This window comes from Mchenga conophoros, linkage group LG9 (genome assembly GCF_057382185.1).
Source record: "Mchenga conophoros isolate Kocher_MC1m ecotype Shallow Benthic linkage group LG9, M_conophoros_male_GT1.1, whole genome shotgun sequence".
In the NCBI taxonomy this organism is placed as follows: Eukaryota; Metazoa; Chordata; class Actinopteri; order Cichliformes; family Cichlidae; genus Mchenga; species Mchenga conophoros.
In genome coordinates, this window is record NC_140534.1 from 34,007,749 (window position 1) to 34,028,777 (window position 21,029).

Consider the following 21,029-nt stretch of genomic DNA (forward strand, 5'->3'; position numbering starts at 1 on the left):
AAAAAGTTGCACAAAATAGTTTCCCACCACAGGAAATTTATTTTGAGTGTCTTCATAGTTTTATTTTTGAAATACACCAATTTTTATATAGTGCAGGAAAAACGAAAATAAATATTATACTGCAAATTTGCAAAAAAGCAGCATATGCATCAAAATAAACTATTTCCAGCAGTGCAATATGAGTCCTCAGCATCCCAGAAACGACACAGAAAGTCATAAAGTCAAAGGTAACTTTTAAAAAGACCAGTATAGGCCCTGAGGCCCTGATGGTAAAAAACTACATTTCCGTGAAAATGACATCACTTCCGGTTTCAGGAAGGTCATGGTGGACATGTGATAGTTCGCACTGACGTCTATTCCAACGTAGGAAGTGTTATGAACAGCTGATCGGATCGGCAAAGCGTGTTTCTGGAATATTATGTTTTTGTTGCTGCAAGTGCTTTTTATGCAGTTTTTGCAAAGCTATATGTGGAAGGAAACTGTGACCGAGGACAAGCTGATGGCATAAGATGTAAGTACAACTCCTCCGGTTTCGTATGCAAAAAAAATTATTGCGCTAGCTCACGTGGTTGCAGTGCTACCGGGATTTAAAAAATAGTTGTGCAAAACAGAGCGTGCCCGCTCTGACCGGCTTTGAAGGGTTATAAGTGCAACCAAAAACCTCCTTGCATTCTATTTGGCTGATAGCAAGTTGCTGAAATCATCTGTAGCTTGCTTGGAAGATGCCAGCTTGTTTGCAAACCCTGGGATTCTCAGGCAAATTCTGTAGTTCTGTTTCCTTCAAATGTATTATTATAGGAAACAATGCAAGCTTTTGGGTACAGTTTAAAAAAATGAAGTAAACCGATTTTCAGTTAACACCAGTTGATGATTTAAGAACTGTCAGTGAATTTTTCTGCACCAGAATTCTTTTTCAATGACTGAAATTTAGACTTAAACAAAAAGGAAAATCTGCAAATATAAAGAGAACTATATATTTGGATTTAAGCCATTTATATGGAAGAGGAATAACTGTGGCCCAAGAGTGGAGCCCTGATGAACACCAAACTTTTACTGTGCTTTTACAGAAAGGCAGCTCAACTCTATCATTGTTTCATTTTAGTTGTTAAGACTTAATGCCTTCAACTTTAAGGCACCCCAGTACTGCCATCAAGATGAGCCGTAATAAATATGTAGTCACATGTCACTTTATGTACAGTAAGTGAAAACATTTTCTCCTGGTTTCATGGTTGTTTCCTATAACAAACAGAATGAAAAAAATCACAAGCTGCTCTTCACTCTGCTGATTGCCGCGTTCGCCTGCCTGTAATTAGAGCTCTGATTACCCCGGCTTTCTGTCTCCATGGCTACTAATAGGCTTTTCTCCAATATGTCAGTCGGATAATCCAATGAAAACAAGTGAACAGTAATCCGACACTCAATCAGCCCACTTGGCAAGAGTTATTATCTGTGCTCGTGTGTGCATTAGGAAACCCCCTCTGCTTGTACTGACTGCAGTCTTAATAAACACATTTGCTGCTATAAACTCTTACTGAATGTCTCGTTACATCACCTGTTGGTCAACCTGACGCCTCCTTCGTTACTCTCGATCTCTGCTGTGCACACCATTGATCCGTTATTGAACGCTACTGAGAAAACGCTCCTGAATGATCTCCTGCCAGGTGATTGCATTTGATCCTTGTTGCCTCCACATAAATGTCACAATCTCAACACACACACACACACACACACACACACACACACACACACACACACACACACACACACCTATACTATATCAGCAGAAATTCTAGAAAGTTCAAATGTGAATATTCTTCCAAAAGGTGTCTGATGGGCGAATGAATGAGCTGACATCATCAGCCTCAGCTCCCTACGCTCTGCATACTACGTTCGTCTTCATATATAAAACTAATGTCACATTTAAAATAAAATAAAGGTTAATAAACAGTCGGGCGAGTAGTAAAGTCAACTAAGTAAAGACATAAAGAGCAGAGGCTGTGAAGGTGCTGGAGGATGCCCATGACCATGCATTTACAATAATTATACACTTAATAACCTTTTATTTTCTTTAGTTTCTCCTTGTAATAGATCCTGTACTTATCCCCTTTGTCAATGAATTATATATACCTTCACGGGGTCACTTCATTAGGTACAGCTTGTGCTTTAATACCTCATAACTTTCTCAGGGATTCATAATATATTCTGATTCTGATACAGATTAAGTAAAGCTGCTGATGGACGTAAATCAACTAAAGGCTTCAGTCGGCTGCAGGAAAGTTTCACATTTCAAACTGAACCCTTGTAATTTGAAGATGTGAGGAGGAAAGTGGTTCAAAAAATGAATAATGTGATCAAAATGACTAAATATTTAAACAAGAACTGCAGTTTTGGGTCTGTTTAATAGTAGATGTCCACAGTGATTTACCTCTGGTGGGTGAAAGGTTCAGTACATGCTGTCCTCAGCATCTCGGCTCACATTAGGAGGAAGCGTTTAAATGATCAAGACAAAGCGCTAAAAGATCCATGCGACAGTGTGACAGAGGAGGCGGCGGCATGTTCGCGCCTTGCTCAGGGGCCCTTCAGCAGCCACCTTGTGTCGGCTCATACCTGAGACCTTTCAGTTAGAGGAGCAGCAAACGCTGCTGCTGCCGCCTCTGCAGGCATCACACGCTGCCCACCGAGGCAGAAACACACTCGCATATTCTGTCTCAATCGTGTGTCGCGTGGCATCAAAACATTAACCAATGAGCTGGCATTTAGAGGACTAATGAGGCAGCTAATCTAACGTTCACTGTTAGTACAGATGTGTCTGTCTGTGTGTTTGTGTGTGAGCGGGAGAGAGTGAGTCCGACTTGAATCAGTGAATGTCTGTGTTTATATCTTCAGTGGAGCTGATACATTTTCTGCATTCATGTTAAATGATGACCTGCTGTGTGCACACCTGTAAAGCACATATATGTACATTGTGTGTGTGTGTGTGTGTGTGTGTGTGTGTGTGTGTGTGTGTGTGTGTGTGTGTGTGTGTGTGTGTGTGTGTGTGTGTGTTTTAGTGGAGATAAGAGTGAGTGAATGTTTGTGCCAGGACATCAGACCCTGTTCGTGTGTGTCGGCTCTGGGCCCGGGGAAAATACTGAAACTACAGCAGCAACCTGGAGACGACTGAAAGCAACCAAACCTGCTCTGATGTGGGTCTCTTTTTCCACCAAGAGCCCCCAAAAGACTTCACTTTGCACATTTTACTTTTAATTTGATGACAATGATGGAAGCAAAACATAAAGCCAGAGGGAGACTGGTAGTAAATGCAGTAAAATAAAACCACTGAGCAATCTCATGAAGAACACGCACTGAGAGAAATGTGGTGGAGAGAGATATAACGTGCTAAAAGTCACCATCCTGACTACACTACACAGCAGCAGGAACCGAGTGACCTAACGGGCAGGACCCTGAAGGATTTGATGTATATCAGATATTATGACATCTTTGTGTTACCTAGCAACCACTCTATATGGGCTAAAATGGGCCATCACATCATATTAATTTCATGTCAATAAAAAAAATCAGAATCTGAACTAAACAAAAAGGCAGAACAACATTTAAAACCTGATTCTGTGATGGGGTCAGGAATGCTTCCAGAAATCCCTGTCTGGGAACACAGCTCACCATCCCATCCACACACGCAGGTTAACGCGTCATTGTGCAGAGAAGAAAGGACATGGGAACGCGATCCAGAAACACTGCTGTCAAAAAGGTGGACGGCACATCCTCTGAACTAAAGAGAAGAGAGGGGCCATCCGACTTGTTATCAGCGCTCAGTTCAAAAGCCCGAATCTCTGATTGGATGGGAGTGTAAGGAATTAGCAGGCTGCACATCTGGAAAGGCAACAGATCCTCTCAGATCCTTCAGTGAGGGCTTGCATATGTCAGCAAGACGATGCTAAACTGCACAATGCAACTACTCACACAGCACGGTGTCATACAGTACTACAAGAGTCTGGGAGCTGAATTGGCCTCAAATTTTCCTCTTTTCTTGCATTATTGCATTAAATTGTAAAGCAGGACCGCACAATGTTTATTATGAAGTGCATTAAGTATAGGATTACTTTGAGTTTGCTGGGTTTGTTTCGCTCAGGCAGATTGTTGTGATATGTTCAACTTTAACCTTTTCAAAGCTGTTTCGAGGATGTAAGTCATCTTTAATATATCTCATGTAATGTATGTCAGGTGATCATGTAAGTCGATTCACACTTGAGCAGAAGGAGGAGATTCTGTTTTCAGTGTGTGCTTTAAAAAAGCGAACACGCGACCTTTATCAGCTCCCGCAGATAAACACTGACCCTTTCATCCCACTTGCAACTGCACACATGTGAACTTCCTCTCAGAAAGTGTGAGTGTTGCTTCAGAGCTCAGGTCTCACAGGGTCAAGTACATCTTTTGGAGCTGTCTTCCCCTCACTGAATGCTCGGGTAATTATTTCCCCTTTAAAGCAGAAATAAAGAGGCCTTTGTTTGGTTTGATCAGGTAAAAGCAGGAAATGTGAAAGCGAACCGATGACCTTCATTCATCTGAGGAGGTTCTTTATGCTGCCGTTCTCCGGCTCGTTAGCGCTACTCGCTGAGCTTTCCCCGTTCGACCGACCTTTCTTCCCGCCTGATGAATAATTAGCGGCAGGGGAGCGTCGCCATTCAGGCCGACACACACACTCTGTCTTCCTGACAGCTAGAGGGAGCAGCAGGGAGGCACGCTGCTTTTTGTGCTTTGTAATCACAGCATGGAGGAACACACACATATACCACATGTATATAAATATATACAAAGACATGAAGACGCACAGAAACAATTCTTCAAAGCTGACACTGCAGCGCTGTGAGGATTAAAAACACTGCTCCAGCATTTGCATGTTAGCAAGAAAAGTTTGAATCTGTGTGATTTTAATGTTCTCAAAGAGGCTGAACCTTCCTTCTTCTTATTTATCTTTCCTCATATGTCTTTTTACTCTTTACTCACTGTTGTCATGTGTACATTCAAACCCAGGATTAATAGTAAAACTACAGAACACATCAAGTCCATCAGGTAATATTTCACATGACTTCTTCCTGTTTTTTAAAGTAATGCAGTACGTTAAACACTGAGTTCCTAAAGAAAGTAATTTGTTACGCTACTTGTGGCATTAACACTCCAGTCCCGATCATCTCTAAAGTGGCCTGAAAGTTAGTTAGTTAGTGCTCTAATATAACTTAACAATATGACACTTAAGCTACAGACCCACACACCAACACAAAACTTTGTCCTAATGACGACCCACATACAATCTTTCTATTAGTTTTTTTGTATGAACACAAAGCACAAAGGAAACAACAAAACCAGCACAAAGACACTTCAAAGCCATCACTTTGTGGTTGCTCGTTTTCCTTTTGTTTGCTTTGTTCATTTGTCTCTTTTAATTCTATTTTTTTTATACTTTTTCAACATGTTCAAAATAAAGATTCAATCAATCAATCAATCAATCAATCACCATGGTGATTCTACTATAAAAACACGAACAGGTTACAAACCTTTGGGCCCGACTGCCCATCACTGCCTTTGTTACCTTTGTTTCAGGTGTAAGATCGCTCTGCTAGCTTAGCATTAGCTCGTCCGTGTGCAGATGCTCGCAAAGAGCTGAAGTTGTGTTAGCGGCACGATGCAGCGGTTTCTGTCCTGGACAGTTTCCACTTTACCATCACGCTCTCGTCCTTTTGTGCAACAAAAATAAAAGTAATGAAGATAAATAAGCTCCTCAAAAGCTGTATCGGCGTAACGCTCCGGCATTTCCCTCCTGCCAGCACGCAAACTGAAACGAGCTGACTGCAGCACAGAAAGAAAAGCACGTTTGTTTGATGTGTCTCTCCCATTTCTATCTGCCCAGCCTCTGTAACGCAAGTAACGACATAATGGTAACTGAAAAACGTAATGTGATTACAATAGCGTAATCACACCCTGACCATGTGTGATGAGTTGTGAGAAGATCAGGATGGAGATCTGTTTACAATAAATCCATATAAAGCTGTTACGAGTGGGGACCGCCTGACCGTGGGTTTAAACGTGGGGCAGCGTGGAGATGTTAAAACACTCCCGGGACTCTGCCTTCCAGATGGCCACACACACACACACACACACACACACACACACACACACACACACACACACACACACACACACACACACACACACACACACACAGCAAAGTAAACTGCTTCCTCCTCGTATTCATATACACACACAGCTGGTGCCTGCCTGCTGCTGTTAGTCATTTTCCTGGCCTACTTCTGCAGCAGCTGGCCGAGTCGCCGGAACCACTGCTCCCCACACACACACACACACACACACACACACACACACACACACACACACACACACACACACAGCAGCAGCACATAGCTGTGTCAGCATACTGGTGGTACTGGTCCAGTGTGTAAAGGGACTGTGAGCTGAGTCAGGAGGGAAGCCAGGCGGCAACAGCGGCAGCACGCCGGAGGTCGAAATCTGTTTCTCTATCCAAAAATCTGTTGATGTCAGTAAGGTCAAAAGGTCAACAGGTCAAACACCACCATCATCATCATCATCTTTCCTTCTGGGCCTTTCTGTCCTCGCTTCCTGTTCCTCTCTCTTCTGTTTTCCTTTCGTCTCACTTGTTCTCTTGAGCTTTTCTTTTTCATTCTAATTAGCAGCTCTTTCTTCTTTTTCTCTCGTACATTTTATCCTCATCTTCACCCTTCCGATCTTCATCATCACATCTTCTGTATCAGCCAGAACAACATTTTTTTCCAAGAGGTACGGAGAGTGAGGTTCATACCGTCAAGGTCCGCTTTGTTTTGCACTTTCTCTCACTTCCTTTTGTCTCTTTTCACATCTTATTCATTTGTTTTTAATCTCCTCTCGTCTATAGCTTCTTATCATGCACCCGCTTGCCGGCGACCCATCGAGGGTCAGGGAGGTGAAAATATCTCGATGACTCTTCTTGTTAAAACCGATTGGAGAGGAGAGTCAGTGGCAACGCATGGCCCGCCAGGTCACTCAGAGTAACACGTGGTCTCAAACTCAACCAACTTAGAGTTAGTTTCCAGCCCTTTTAATACAGTTTTGTCTGTGTGGAGCTCTGTAGCATTAGACCTAAACAAAAGCTAACCTCAGATGGGTCGACAGTAAGAGGCTTGTTCTCTCACAGAATTTTTTCTCCTCCCTTTCTGTTTTTCAGCCACTCTTCCCTTCATCTCCTCTCTGTTCAGTTTCTTCTTCTTATTGGTTTCATGTTCTCCTTCTTTGATTTTCCTCTTTCCCTTTTTCATCAGTATTTAACACAGACACACAGGTGACAGGACTGCAGCATAAAGAAGGACTTTCGTTCGTGTTCATCTCTCTGCTGTCGCTGCTCCAGCGGCTGATCCGAGTCCAGCTGGTGACAAACGTCTGCCTGCTGTGAAGGACTCTGCTGAATCAGGAAGAAGCGGGTGGCGTGTTGGGACATTCGCGATGGACGCATCAATCTTCTAAATGAATCAAAGCTAATACAACATCTGCTGTTTGGCAGCCGCTTTCATACAAAGCACCGCTCGCTGGGAACGGGCCCCGCTTTGGTTTAACACTGGAAAGTGATGGAGAGTGAGCCTCTGCAAAATATGATCCAGTACCGAGCGATACCAGGGTCAGAATTAGCAATATCAAGAGCCTTTCTTCTATTGTGTCACAGTGAATTATGTTTATTATGTATGGAAGGCCAACCCGTTCTCACTCCCAAAGCGTAACATTTTACGCTAGGTGACAAATCGTCACCATATTACGCTTTCGGCTACCCACCACGTTCCTAAATGACGACCTCGGAAAAAAGAGGACATATGAGAACCGTCTGGACTGAATCTACACATGTTCGCTCTTTTTCTTCAAATCACTTAGAAACACGCTATTTAACATCATTAAAGACCTGGTTAAGGTCAGGAATAAGGTTATGGTTAGGGCTAGGGATAAGGTTAGGTTTAGGGCTGGAATACAGGGCTGGAACGTCTATTACCGCGGGAGTGTCATTCACTGGATTCCAGCCATAACCCGCCGCGTACCATAAGAACGCCGAAGGTCTCCTTTCGCGTTCCTCAGGAACGCCGCGGGACGTGACAAAACGTCGACATGTTACGCCTCGGGAGTGAGAACGCTCTGGGAAGGCTTTCATGTCCATGTGCTATATGGTTAGTGCTCAATTGTGTGGCAGTACAGTCTCATGTCCAGTGCTTCTGGCATGCAGGGTGTCTTTACTGGGTAGTATTTAAGCTGTAAAACCTATTTCCTTCCTGTGGGGAATCATAATATGTGGGCCATTCGTGCATTGCACTGTTTCATTCGGTAACCAACAGTGTAAAAGTCAAACTGTTTCTGTTGATCTTAAAGGCTAACCATTGTGCTTTTTGAACTCTACTAGAGTGGCTTTGCATAAGTCATAGTTCATAATAATCCTTGTTTACCGTACACTAGACCTTGGTACAGCCTCTCAGTTCACTCTGAAGGGGAGGGGGAGGTAAAAATGGTGCCTGAAACACACTCCTTTAAGCCCGCTTCACTCTTATTGGCTCTCCTTTAAATAGAAAGTTTGAAGAGCTGGTGAGTGTGGCTTCTGTATTGCTTTCACAGCCTGAAATGACCATATTAGACATATTAAAGGTTATCAAATGGCAGTCGATGTGGGTGAAGAATAAAGCCAGTGTGGAAGTAACTGTAGTCACAGACACAGACTTCCATGTCAAAATGTCCAAGAGTACAGCAGACATAAACATGTTTACAGCCTGCTATGAAGAACGGTTTGGCCTCTGTGGCTAATTTCAGCCAGTTTTTCATAACAGATTCAATTCAGGCTCAAGGTTAAGGGCTTGTCTGTGCAGTAATTGTACTAGCAGATGGTACAAAAAGCCTGTGCTTCAGTTTCAGTGAGTTAAATTCAAGGATTTTAGCAGTCTGTTACGTAGCACTAATGCAGGTATTGGCAACTTCACACTTTGGACACAGAGCTTTGGTAGTAGCAAGTCAAAATTGTGGCAGCCAAAATGCTGACCCCTTGGCTATGTCCATCCTGGCCATGTTTAACAAGAGCATCCAACACTGTAACGGCACACATGACAGAAAACATAGTCTTGGAAAGAGTCTCTTGGCAAAATCCAGTCCAATTTATGAAGTAGCATTTATTTGTATTCTTAATTATCTATTAACAAACTGATAAATAGACACAAAAGTAGATACTTTTTTTGTAAGCATGGGGCTTGCATTGTTATAATCTACAGTTTGTCTAATTGCTCTGAATCATTCAAGATGTTTGTCACTTGTAAACACTGCATATTACACGATGGAGTCTCACTAATGAATTCTCTGCAGGTGTTCCACAGAGAGGGTTTTCCAGCTGGCTGGCCTGATTCTTTCTGAGCCTCTTCCCACTGTAACCTCACATTACCTCCCAAAGCCAAATACAGACATAAAGGTTTAACTGAAAAGCTTGACGAAATTAAATTAGTTATCGATGCATTTTGAGTCATTTTACCAACATGTGCAAACCATCCCCCCGACAGCTCATGTGTCTCTTTTGTGGCATGCTGGCTTTGCTGAACTGTGTCTAAGACAAATCTGTGCGTTCCAGGAGGAAACCGGCTGAGTCAGGAGGGAAACAAGGTGTTTGCTTTTCACCTGGGTTAGTCCGTACAGGATCATAAATCTCGTTGTGAAAGTATTGGGGCAAGTGGGTGGCGGGATGGGCTTGTGGTTAGTGGAACCATTATGTGACTGCAGGGATGCATCTCCACTCCCAGCAAGTCAGAGGCTTTGTACTTTAAACCAAGCTCGTGACCAAAAGGGCAGCAATAGATGAACATGTCCAGATTCTACCATCATTTTGGGAAATACGTGAACTAAACCAGATGGGAGTGCACTTAATTGAATGTATAAGTACTACCACAACAAAGAAAAATAGCTAAACACGTCTCTAATCAAATTAAGTTGCATTCATATCTGCATAATACAAAAGATGCTTTCACTGGAACTTGAAACCACAAAAAAGATCCATGCAGATTCAATTTAAAGTGAACTGTGCATCGTGGTTTTCATGTGGATGCAGCCACCCAAACTTTACAACAACAGCTAAACGACTCATGGAACATGACATTAATCATAGCCCAGGAGTTCTTTTTTTTTTCTCTCTCTCTTCCCCCCCCTTCTCACCGTCTCTTCTCCCCTTTGGTTTTCTTTCTTTCTCTCCCCCTCTTTCTCTCATTCATTCCCCCTGTCCTATTTATTAAAAAAAAAAAAAAAAAAAAAATGACAAAGGATGAACTGAAGCTCTGCCATCACGTAATGTCGCATACTGCTGTTTCTGATGTCATTTAGAAAAAAGAAAAAAAAAAAAAAGAAAAAAAAAAAAAAAGACATTAATCATAGCCAACGAGCTGCCCCCCATACTTTCAAAACCCCAATCTAATCAAGAATCCACGAGACTTTCTGGAACTGGTTGTGCCGTGGAGGCCGTTTGGTTACGTAAGCCCTGAAGCACGTGGTTGCCACTGTTGCTTCTCAGCGGTTGGATCCTGGGACTTATTGTGAAAAGTTCGCACCTTCTATGTGTGCTTGCATGGGTTTCCTTGGGGAGCTCTGGTCTCTCCTCCCATCAAAAACTTGCCTCATTCACCTGTGACGGTGCTCTTGACTACAGTACTGGCTTACAGCTGCAGATGGTCCCCAGGCTTTGCAGTTCTGAAATCTCAGGATGGATTAAATGCAGGGAATGAGTTTCCCTATTGGAATCAATAAAACAGATCTTATCTCAGAGGATCCAATTCTAATGCTGAAGTGCCCCACAGGACACCCCCACAGATCCTATGTGTACAGGCCGATGGCAGTACAATCTGTGGAATGCATTTTAAATGCTGCATCAATAGTGTCACTCTCATAATCTGACTCATTAAACTTTTAGTGTACAGCAAAACAAAAGAACTGGACTATGTAGCTGTATCACAAAAAGCAAAAAGCTTGGAGGCTTTTCCACATCAAAGCTTAAATTATCTCAGCTTTTACTTTGAAAATATGTATTCAATTCCTATAACTACCCCAGGACATTTATTTTGAAAGTCAGGCACTGCACGTCTTTGTGCGTTGGTTTGCAGCGTTGTTTCAGAGAGCAGCAAAGGCAAGGATGATGTTTGACCTCAGGTTATTTGACTGATGACCATCTGTCCCGCTGTAGCTCCTATAAATCACAGCTACTCTCTTCTTTTGCTCTGATAATGACCTGCTCCGCCTTATCTTTCTTATCTCGGTACAACGTTGTGTAAAGTGCATGTGAAGAAAATGAAATCTGGCAATATGCAAATGAACAGCTGTGTGTCATCTGCATACAGACAGAAATAAATGTGCCTGAAGTTCTGCAGCTACCGTTAGAACATAATACATCATATTTCACCTCCGCTCTCCATGAGCTTGCCCTTCATTGGCTGATGTTAGCCCAATAAAACTCCAGTGTTCCCCCAGTCTCTCTTGCTCCCCTGTGCCTCTGCATCATTGCCACACTAGCCTGCGCCGAACGGGGTCTAAGACAAATCTCTGCGCTCCAGGAGGAAACCGGCTGAGTCAGGAAGGAAACAAGGTGTTTGCTTTTCACCTGGGTTAGTCAGAACAGGATCATAAATCTCTTGCTGAAAGTTTTGGGGCAAGTGGGAGGTGTGGACGGGCTCTCATGGCGAGTGAAACCACGAGAGTCTGAAAGGATACAGCTCCACAGCTTCAACAGATCCTGAGATACAGAAATGTAATGATTGTACTGGTGAAGACCAGTATGGTGGTAGAATTACAACTTGATATGAAAGCTGGATTAAAACATGGAAAAAGAAGGAACTGAAGAAATCCGCTTAATGAAGTGAAACGGTAAAGTACACTGTTTTAGAAACTAAGACAATGGAAAACAATCTTGTGAATGTGCATCATGGTGGAGCTGCAGTAAGGATGTGGTTTTGGGAATGTTGTAACAAGTTACAAATTACTCTGGTAAAAATGTAACAAACGATGTAGCTTTCGAACTATTCCATTAAAATAAAGATACATTTGATTGCTTTATTTGGTTAACTATTGATTAACTGTTGATTTCTCAGGCTTGACATTGAGCTTTAACACTACTGGTACTTGTATCGATACCACCACATTCACAGCACAATATAGGCATTCTGTCCAAAGACATGGTCTCGGTGTGGTTATCGCACACACAGGTTGCTTACTGGAATGTGCGGTGATTTGATGAGATGGAGCTAAACAGAAGAACCCCTCAAAAGCAACAGAGGGATAAAAAACACTCCCACTCTTATAGATGCTGAACATCTATAAGGAACATAATGACTGGGGTTAACAGTGACCGGGATGGCGTCATCACCTATGAAGATTTAGACCCCAGAGGGTTAATTAAATACAAGAATTCTTTCAGCAGATTTAGTCGTTTTTGACATCGGAGTTGTTGAAGTTTAAAGATAATGAATAAAGGCTGACAAGGACAAAAAAAATCTGTGGATGGGGAGATTAAGGAAGTTATTCTTTGCAGTATTACTTTTCCAACAGGGAGGCATCCATGGACATGCTGCCAGTCCATCTCAGGGACACAACACATGCTCAAATGCACAGCAGCAGCCAATCAAAATCATCCTTTAAATTAGGGCGCTTGTCTTTAATTGTGTGTGTGTCTGTGTGTGTGCTTACTATCTGGGAAACAGTTGTCAGGGTCCATCGCCTCTTCAGCCATCTCTGAGTACTCATCCTCTTCCTCTCCAGGCTTCCTCAGGTCCACCGTGCTGCCCTCTGATAGGCTGATGTCGTCTTTCGGCTGAATAAAACAAAAACAAACAACCAGTCATGGACTCGTCACCTTCACCACATCGACCTGAGACTGGTTAATATCACCTACTCACGATTAAAATGAATAAATAAATAAAGAAGAATAGAAAACGCCTGCACAGATTAGGTGAGGGTGGGTTGGAAAGCAGCTTGCAGATGCAACAACTACTGTAGGAAGGTTAAAGACAATTATGTAACCTGCCCTATACTGGAGCTACCACTTGAATGCATGCAGAAGGGTACCAGCTAACAGGATTGAGCTTAACTCTGCGTCTTGCCTGAACTAATGTTATCTAATGCTAACAGTCAGTTTAACTCTGAGTGAAAGTATTCATTAGTGCCAATCATAGCACTAATGTGAGCAATCAATACACGTCAGCTGTTTTTAAATTATTCTTCTATTTTGTATTTATGAAAACAAAAATCATTCTGACTCAGAGTGTTTAAGCCAAACCACTAAAGGCTAATCAGTCTGAACATGCTGCCAACTGATAGGTCAAAAAGTGAGGTTTTTCAGTTGCTATTTAATATTTTCTCATTAACAGTATAAAAATGGCTGTAGTGGTTAGAACAGACCTGTTATGAAGAGTCAAGCTGAGTGTTTTCACTTTGACAACTGAGGTTAGGAACAGATTTTGAAACCACACACAATCCTGGTTACTCTTCTTTCTGACTCTTAGATTGACTTTAATTAACAAAACTGAGTTAATGTTGTATTAATTATGACTCAAAACTAGTGACTGAACCCATCAATCCAGTAGGAGTTCCCCTACTGAAGGAACGGGAAAAGAAAGAGGAGTCTTCTACAGGTCGCCCCCTGTTGGCCATTAAAGAAGGTTAACGGTACTTCCACGCTGGCTCAGTGTTGTCATGCTTGTGAACTGAGGCATGCGCCAAAATCAATCGCTTTTCTAATCATATTCCAGCCCTGAAGCTGGATCAGATCTATCATTAACTATAAATACTTACAGGGGTGTGCTGATGTCACAGTTAATGCTAACAGTGACCAACGCAACAACCATAACCACAACATAACACAACAAATACACTGTAACAGATTTAACCTCATAAAAAAGAAAAATTCTAGTGTGTAAATGATTTACGCAAGTCACCAAACTTTTAATCAAAGTCCTTGAAACCAGTGCTGACTATCAGCAGCCTCTTATTCTCATTCTCTGTTGTTATGTCCACCTATCCATCCACCCAAACCTCCTCCCTGCCTTTAAGGCTTTTAAATAACTCCACTTTAGCTCCAACCGGTGTTGTCATTTCTCTGTAATAAAGGAACACATTTCAGAGTGTGTTTTTAATAGTCCCTGGGCAACAATGGAGCTCTAACACACACACACACACACACACACACACACACACACACACACACACACACACACACACACACACACACACACACACACACACACACACTTGACATTTTCATCTGTTGACAATAAGAAATCACATCTCCAGTAAAGTAAGGCTTCCTGCTCGCATCTGAATTTGTTTTACTATGAGCGCTGTTCAAGCTGTTTGTATGTATTTGCGCGTTTTTTGTTTGTGCGATTGTCACTTTGCTACAGTCGAGGCTGAATGAGTCAGATTTAATGTTACGTAACTGACAGGAATCCTGGCTGAGAAAACAGAGAGACGCCACCTTCCAAACCTTCCCTCCCACCGCTAGGAAAACTGCCGTCTGTTCGATCTGGGCAAAACTAGACGTTAGGAAATCCCCCCCCACCCCCACCCTCACGTCCCCCCTCATCCCAGCGGACTTCAAAGGTCCCTGTTTGCTAAGCATCATGGGAGTTTAACTCTACAAAGGGACGAGAGAGATGAAGGGATAGGAAACAGGTTTTCTGTTGAGGCCTGAGGAAGGAAATTTGGCAAGTTTTGTTGACTGTCAGGACAAAAGACACAGCAGGGGTGTGAGTGTGTGTGTGTGAGTGTGTGTGAGTGTGTGGACAGGTGAGCTAACTACCTGTGTCAACAGCTAACTCATGAATACATTCAGAGTCTGGGAACAGAAAGCAGCCACTGTGACGAATGCCAGCCTTGGACACACACACACACGCATGCAAAGGTGAAACTAAACAGACGTGAATACACGGCTAATCTCTGACAGACACACACACACACACACACACACACACACACACACACACACACACACACACACACGTGAAGAGACGCACACATAAAGTGGATAATATAATATAACACACACGCAGCAGCCTTGGGCCAAAACCTCCTGACGGTTGACGTCTATAATGAGCGGTTTAAATGTATTTCTAGTCATAAGCTGTTTCTATTGTGGAGCCAGAGAGGAGCAGCAGGCAGCACATTCACGAACATTAGAGTCACGTGTAATCGGATTACTGTAATCCAAGTAAGAGAACAAGTACATAAAAAACAAAAATTACAATTAATGAAAAGCGTCTGTGCTTTGAGTGCATCAGCAGGTTTATTTAACACGTCTTCACTCAGTAGAAAAAGCTTTCTGTAATTCATCACTGACATCTGCTGATTTGAAAGATTCTGATGATGTTCTTTTAACCCTTTAAGACCTACCATAGAACCAAGTCCGCCAGAGCTTATATTATATTTTTACATGCTGTGGAGCCATTTCTGGGAGCATTTCAAGTTGATATACATCAATACAACCATTGGAGCCTAAATGTTAATAATATGTCTGCATTAAGTGCATAGTAATTACATAAATTGCAAAAAAGTGCAATAAACTACAAAAAAATTGAAAATCGTTTTCGTTTTTTTTAACATATATTTCTAGTTAGAGAAATTTAAGAGGCTTATCCCTCAAAACTGTAAATACAAAAAAGTTGCACAAAATAGTTTCCCACCACAGGAAATTTATTTTGAGTGTCTTCATAGTTTTATTTTTGAAATGCACCAATTTTTATACACTGCAGGAAAAACGAAAAATAAATATTATAGTGCAAATTTGCAAAAAAGCAGCATATGCATCAAAATAAACAATTTCCAGCAGTGCAATATGAGTCCTCAGCATCCCAGAAACGACACAGAAAGTCATAAAGTCAAATATAACTTTTAAAAACACCAGTATAGGCTCATAAGGCCCTGATGGTAAAAAACGACATTTCTGTGAAAATGATGTCACTTCCGGTTTAGGGCAGGTCATGGAGGACATGCGATAGTTCGCGCTGACGTCTATTCCAACGTAGGAAGTGTTATGAACAGCTGATCGGATCGGCAAAGCGTGTTTCTGGAATATTATGTTTTTGTTGCTGCAAGTGCTTTTTATGCAGTTTTTGCAAAGCTATATGTGGAAGGAAACCGTGACCGAGGACAAGCTGATGGCATAAGATGTAAGTACAACTCCTCCGGTTTCATATGCAAAAAAATTATTGCGCTAGCTCACGTGGTTGCAGTGCTACGGGATTTAAAAATAGTTACACAAAACAGAGCGTGCCCGCTCCGACCGGCTCTAAAGGGTTAAAGAAGACAAGTGAACAAAGACCATCGATAGCAGCTTTGTCTTTTGTTTTTGTCCACTTTATTAATTTAATGACAACAAAAAGTGAAGCTGACGTGGAAATAACTTAAAGCTGCATTCTCCTAGTGGCCAACAGGGGGCGATTCCTCTGGCTGCAGAAAGGCTTCCTGTGATGGTTCTCTTCTTATTTGTCCTTCTGTATTTTGTTGTAGTCTGCTCTCTGTGTTCTGGATTATTTCGTGTTTCTGTATGAGCTCTTCATATTTGTTAGCGTTATGTTCTGATTTTGAGCTTTTAGCTTTCCTGACAGCGTTGGAGTTTTTCCTTTTTTAAAATCCTGTAGTCCTGGGATACTCAATTAAACTTAAGGAGGCCCAGTTAGAGAAACGTCCTCAAACAAAGGTCCAGAATATCATAAAGTTTGCCATGCACTACAATTCAGTGCAAAATATTTTGAAGTATTTTATCCGATCAACAACTGGCTGTCGAGTAAAATAAAGAAAGCATTTCAAGAATGTTTATTATGAATTTTCATAATGACGTGGAGCGTACTCTAATAATAATTAAATATTAATAAAAAGTTATTTTCTTGTCAGTTAAATATTGTTTGCAAACAAAAGGAAAACAGCTTTTGAAAGTGTCTTTGAACAAAGTGCGTGATTTAAAATAATGTTTGAGTTTCCTCTAAGCTGCATTTGTGCGACTGGATTCTTCAGACTTCTGTGTCCGGTCTCCTCGCCGAGCTTCCTGTGTTCACAGCCGTTCTGAATCAGTCATTTAACTGTTTCAGGTATGTGATAATAGTTCTCCAACTTATGCTCCTTATTAGAATTAGAATTAGGATAACCCAGGGTTTGCTCATCATCTGCTGCCTCGGTCCGGCACTGCTGGTGGTTTCTAGATACCAAGATGGTGACAGGGAAAACACTTGGGGGTTCAACAGTTTATGGGCCAAAATTAAATATTTTGCAGCCCAAAATAAGCAAACGACTGAATTCTTATCTTAAACTCAACAAGATGGCAGCCCAAACACAAAAGCTTCAAAAGGCAGAAATCTGAAACCGATGGTGATGTCACAGAGGCGTAATCCATCTTTTATATACAGTCTATGCGTCTGAAACCCTCTGAATAGACAATAAATTGAAAATCCACAACAATGGAGTGTTTAGTTGTTTGTTCAGCAGGTAGCTGCCAGAGTGAAAGACATTTCATTCATTCATCAGCAAAGCCAAGCGTGTCGCATTGTTCGTCTTCACTAGGCAGGAGGAATGGCATGTCCACTACTAACGAGGACCAACACAACATTGTTTGTTCCCTGCAGTCTGCCCTTTTGTTTGTTTCAATCCAACAAATGCAGACATAAGATAGATTTTATATTTACACAAGGCTGAGAGAGAGACGGAGAGAGGGAAACAAGCGAGAAGGCAGCAGAGATGGATGCAGGCAGAAGTGCAGACTCTTACATTTAGTCAGATGAGCAGCTCCAAGTGGAGAAACATCTTCTGCAGCACAAAATAATGACATCACACATGCAGAAAACAGGTAAGCGAGCAGGTCAGGAAACACACGGCGCGTTGGCCGGTCGGGGTGAACGTGGACATACGGCAGGACGGTTTATGCTTCACAGAGAAGGCAGACCATGTTCAATGCATTGAATTTAATCAATTCACTTCAGTTTTATTTGTACAACACCAGATCACAGCAACAGCTGCCTCAAGGTGCTTTATATTGTGAGGTAAACACAACTGAAAATACAGACAAGCCTTAACGAAGGTGAGAAGGAAAAACCCTTTTTTACAGAGAAAGCTTTGAAGAATCACTGCATGTTTCGTGCTGCTCATGCAGCTGCTGTAGAAGCTTCTGGAGCTTTATTAAAATGACATTTCCACCAGTCACTGACAGCAAACTAGAACATAATTCCCCTTCTTTCAATGCATGGCAGTCCCAGGACCCAAACGAAGCTAATATACACTGATTTAATGTGGGGATCATGTCACATGATCGCCTGGGTTCCTGTGTCTTTACATCAACAGCAGAAGTTTGAAAACGTAGGAGTTAAAACCGATCTTTGCTTCTTTAGATGAAACCGTATGTCCGGTGCTGGTCCTGTGGGTGAGGATGCCTTTCTGTGTTTCTCTGAAGTAACTCTGCAGAGCTGCAGCTCGAGAGCTCATCGACATCCAATCCGGGAGGTTTTGATGTCGGCCATTTCATAACAGACAGGAGAAATCAAAGCCAGGCCGCCGCGTCCATTTCCCACCACCTGTCTCTGCAGACAGCACCTGGACATCTGCTGGCGGGGATCCTTAACTATACCGGGGTCAGAGGTCACCAGCTTGAGACTGTGGTAGCAGTCGGGGTCACAGTGAGTTTTACTAGCTGACATTTAAGGGCGCGCACACACACGCGCACACACACTCAAACAGCTGTGAGGACAGGGTACAGCTGGCACAAACAGAGGAAAGTCACACACATGCTCAGCTGTTTCTACATTCATGCCTGTAAGAGCCAACCAGCTTCAGTCCACTCGTGCTTTTCCTTATGTTGCTTATTTGTCTCCTGCTTCACTGGTGGATGTTCAGACCAAACATGGCCAAAGCTTCAAAAAATGACATCAGTGCACTGAAAAGCAATCAGCAAGCGATCTTTTTTCTGCTTTCTGCTCTATATGATGTCACAAAGACAGGACATCCTTAATATGGTCGTCTCAGGCACAGAAGCTCCGCCCACCTGCAGTTCAAACCCTCTTTGTGGGAAGAACTGAGGGGCTGCATCGAAGCCCAGTATGAGATCAGTGTGAACTGTGCAAAGCTGCTGTAGTAAAGTCACAGAGTGAAAACACGGAGCTGGAGCTTTAACCTAAAGTCCGACTCCAGCGTTTGCCTCGCAGGCGTCCTGACGGTGGAGCTGTTTCTAAATGATCTAAATAAAGAAGCGCGCTGCGGCTCACTCAATAGTTTTCCAACAACAGTGTTGGTCTTTAGCTCGGAGAAATCAGACATGTCAGGCTTCTTGGATTCTTTGTTTTAGCCCAAATCACAGCGTGGACACGGAGTTTTTATGCCTAAACCAAAGCAACAGTGACAGTTTCAGCTTTTGTGTCAATCCTCGGATGTGTTTGTGTCTCTGCCACCATCCTAATGTGAATTTGTTTTTAAAGCAGCAGTGTCCCTGTACGCAGCTGATCTATGCAAATCTACACGGTTACATTTTAACCGCAGTGAAACATGTAAAGCTCATTTAGAGTTGTTTAGGACGAGCGTGTAAAAGGCTGCAGTGATGCTGCAGGGATTCGTTGCATTCTTGAAATGTTTTGGACCATTTGAATTATGAAGCTTTTAAACAAGAGCAATTTTGACATTAGAGTCGTTGGGAGGTCGAGAGGTGTTATAAAAGGAGCCAGAATGCTTTACAGCAGATGATTATGAAGCTTCGTGATGGTATCCAGGCTGCAGCCGTTGCGTACCTGAAGTACCGAGCTTAGAAAACACAAGCAAACAATAAATCACAGGAGCTTTTATTTGGCGAGAACAATGCCGTCTTAATAACACTCTTAAATTATTTAAAACTTTCCCATCCAGTCGGAGCAAAAGGATCTAAAGGTCAACTGCCAATGACTGCCACTTTGGTGACCTTTGACCTTAGCTGTTGACCATGGGCATGACGACCAGCTGATTCCAATCTTTTACAAGACAGTAAAAAACCACATTCAGTGATTTATAACACCATTAAAGACTCAGTCAGCTATTTAATCATTACATAACCAAACCAAGGGTCTATTAAAACTGGAGTGCCGGAGCGGCTTAACAGCTTCTATTTACAGTGAGCTGTTTGTGTACTGGAAATAAATTACATACAACTGAGCTGGCGGGAGTGGGGAGATGGGCCGAGAGATATAGAGAGTAGCAGAGGAGAGAGAGAGGACGACAGCAGAGGGGAAAAACAAGGAATTACAGCTGGAAGAGACGTAACAAGAGGGAGATGAATGGCTGCGGTGGCTTTGTTAGCTTCACTACGACTGATCAGCTGTCGCAGCTGCACATTTAAAATAAAGAATTTTGGCCTTTATTCGGTTACATAACAGACTCTATACAATTATTGATATTCGAGGCCGGCTAAAGAGTGAGTGAAAGTGATAATAAATAATAGTTAAAAATCATAAAATGGTAACCCCACTTGGAAGTCAAACCCTCGTCTCCTGAGTGGAAGTCTGTGGACTGCGAGCTTCTCACCACACAGCAGGAGAAAACACGTTTCTGTCAAACTAATGAACATGAAAGACTCATGAGTGCCTACATCAGCCCGTCCCAAACTTTAACCTTGACTCTGAATCATCAAGAAACGGGCCAGAACAATCTGCAGCTAATCTCTACTGTTCTGCTAAAGCTGAACATGAAAGACGCCACTTTGACTGTAAAGACAGAGACACACCCTGAAAGACCCACAGAGGGAGAGGGTGCTATAGAGATTGAAAATGTGACGTCATTCCGGGGTAAAACCGCAAAGGATTGTGGGAACGAGTGGCAGGCGATACTAGCGCACGCAGGCTTTCACATGAAAACAGTCACACAGCGATAAAAAGAAACAAATAATGGCAAGAAGCTGTTGTATTATTAACTGCAATAGCCGGTCGCATGACAGCCACAGGAAGCCGACGGGTAAAGAGATCGGTTTTTATCGGATT

The 21,029-nt window shown here is 42.4% G+C and overlaps 1 protein-coding gene across 1 annotated transcript in view; it reads right to left on the reverse strand.

The window, feature by feature from the left end:
* Positions 1 to 21,029, reverse strand: part of LOC146567746 (sodium channel protein type 3 subunit alpha-like) — a 263,377-nt gene that overhangs the window by 38,368 nt on the left and 203,980 nt on the right. The window contains exon 23 of the mRNA XM_085287781.1: positions 12,742 to 12,865. Coding sequence (XP_085143907.1) covers positions 12,742 to 12,865 — 124 coding nt within the window. The remainder of the gene's footprint in view (positions 1 to 12,741; positions 12,866 to 21,029) is intronic.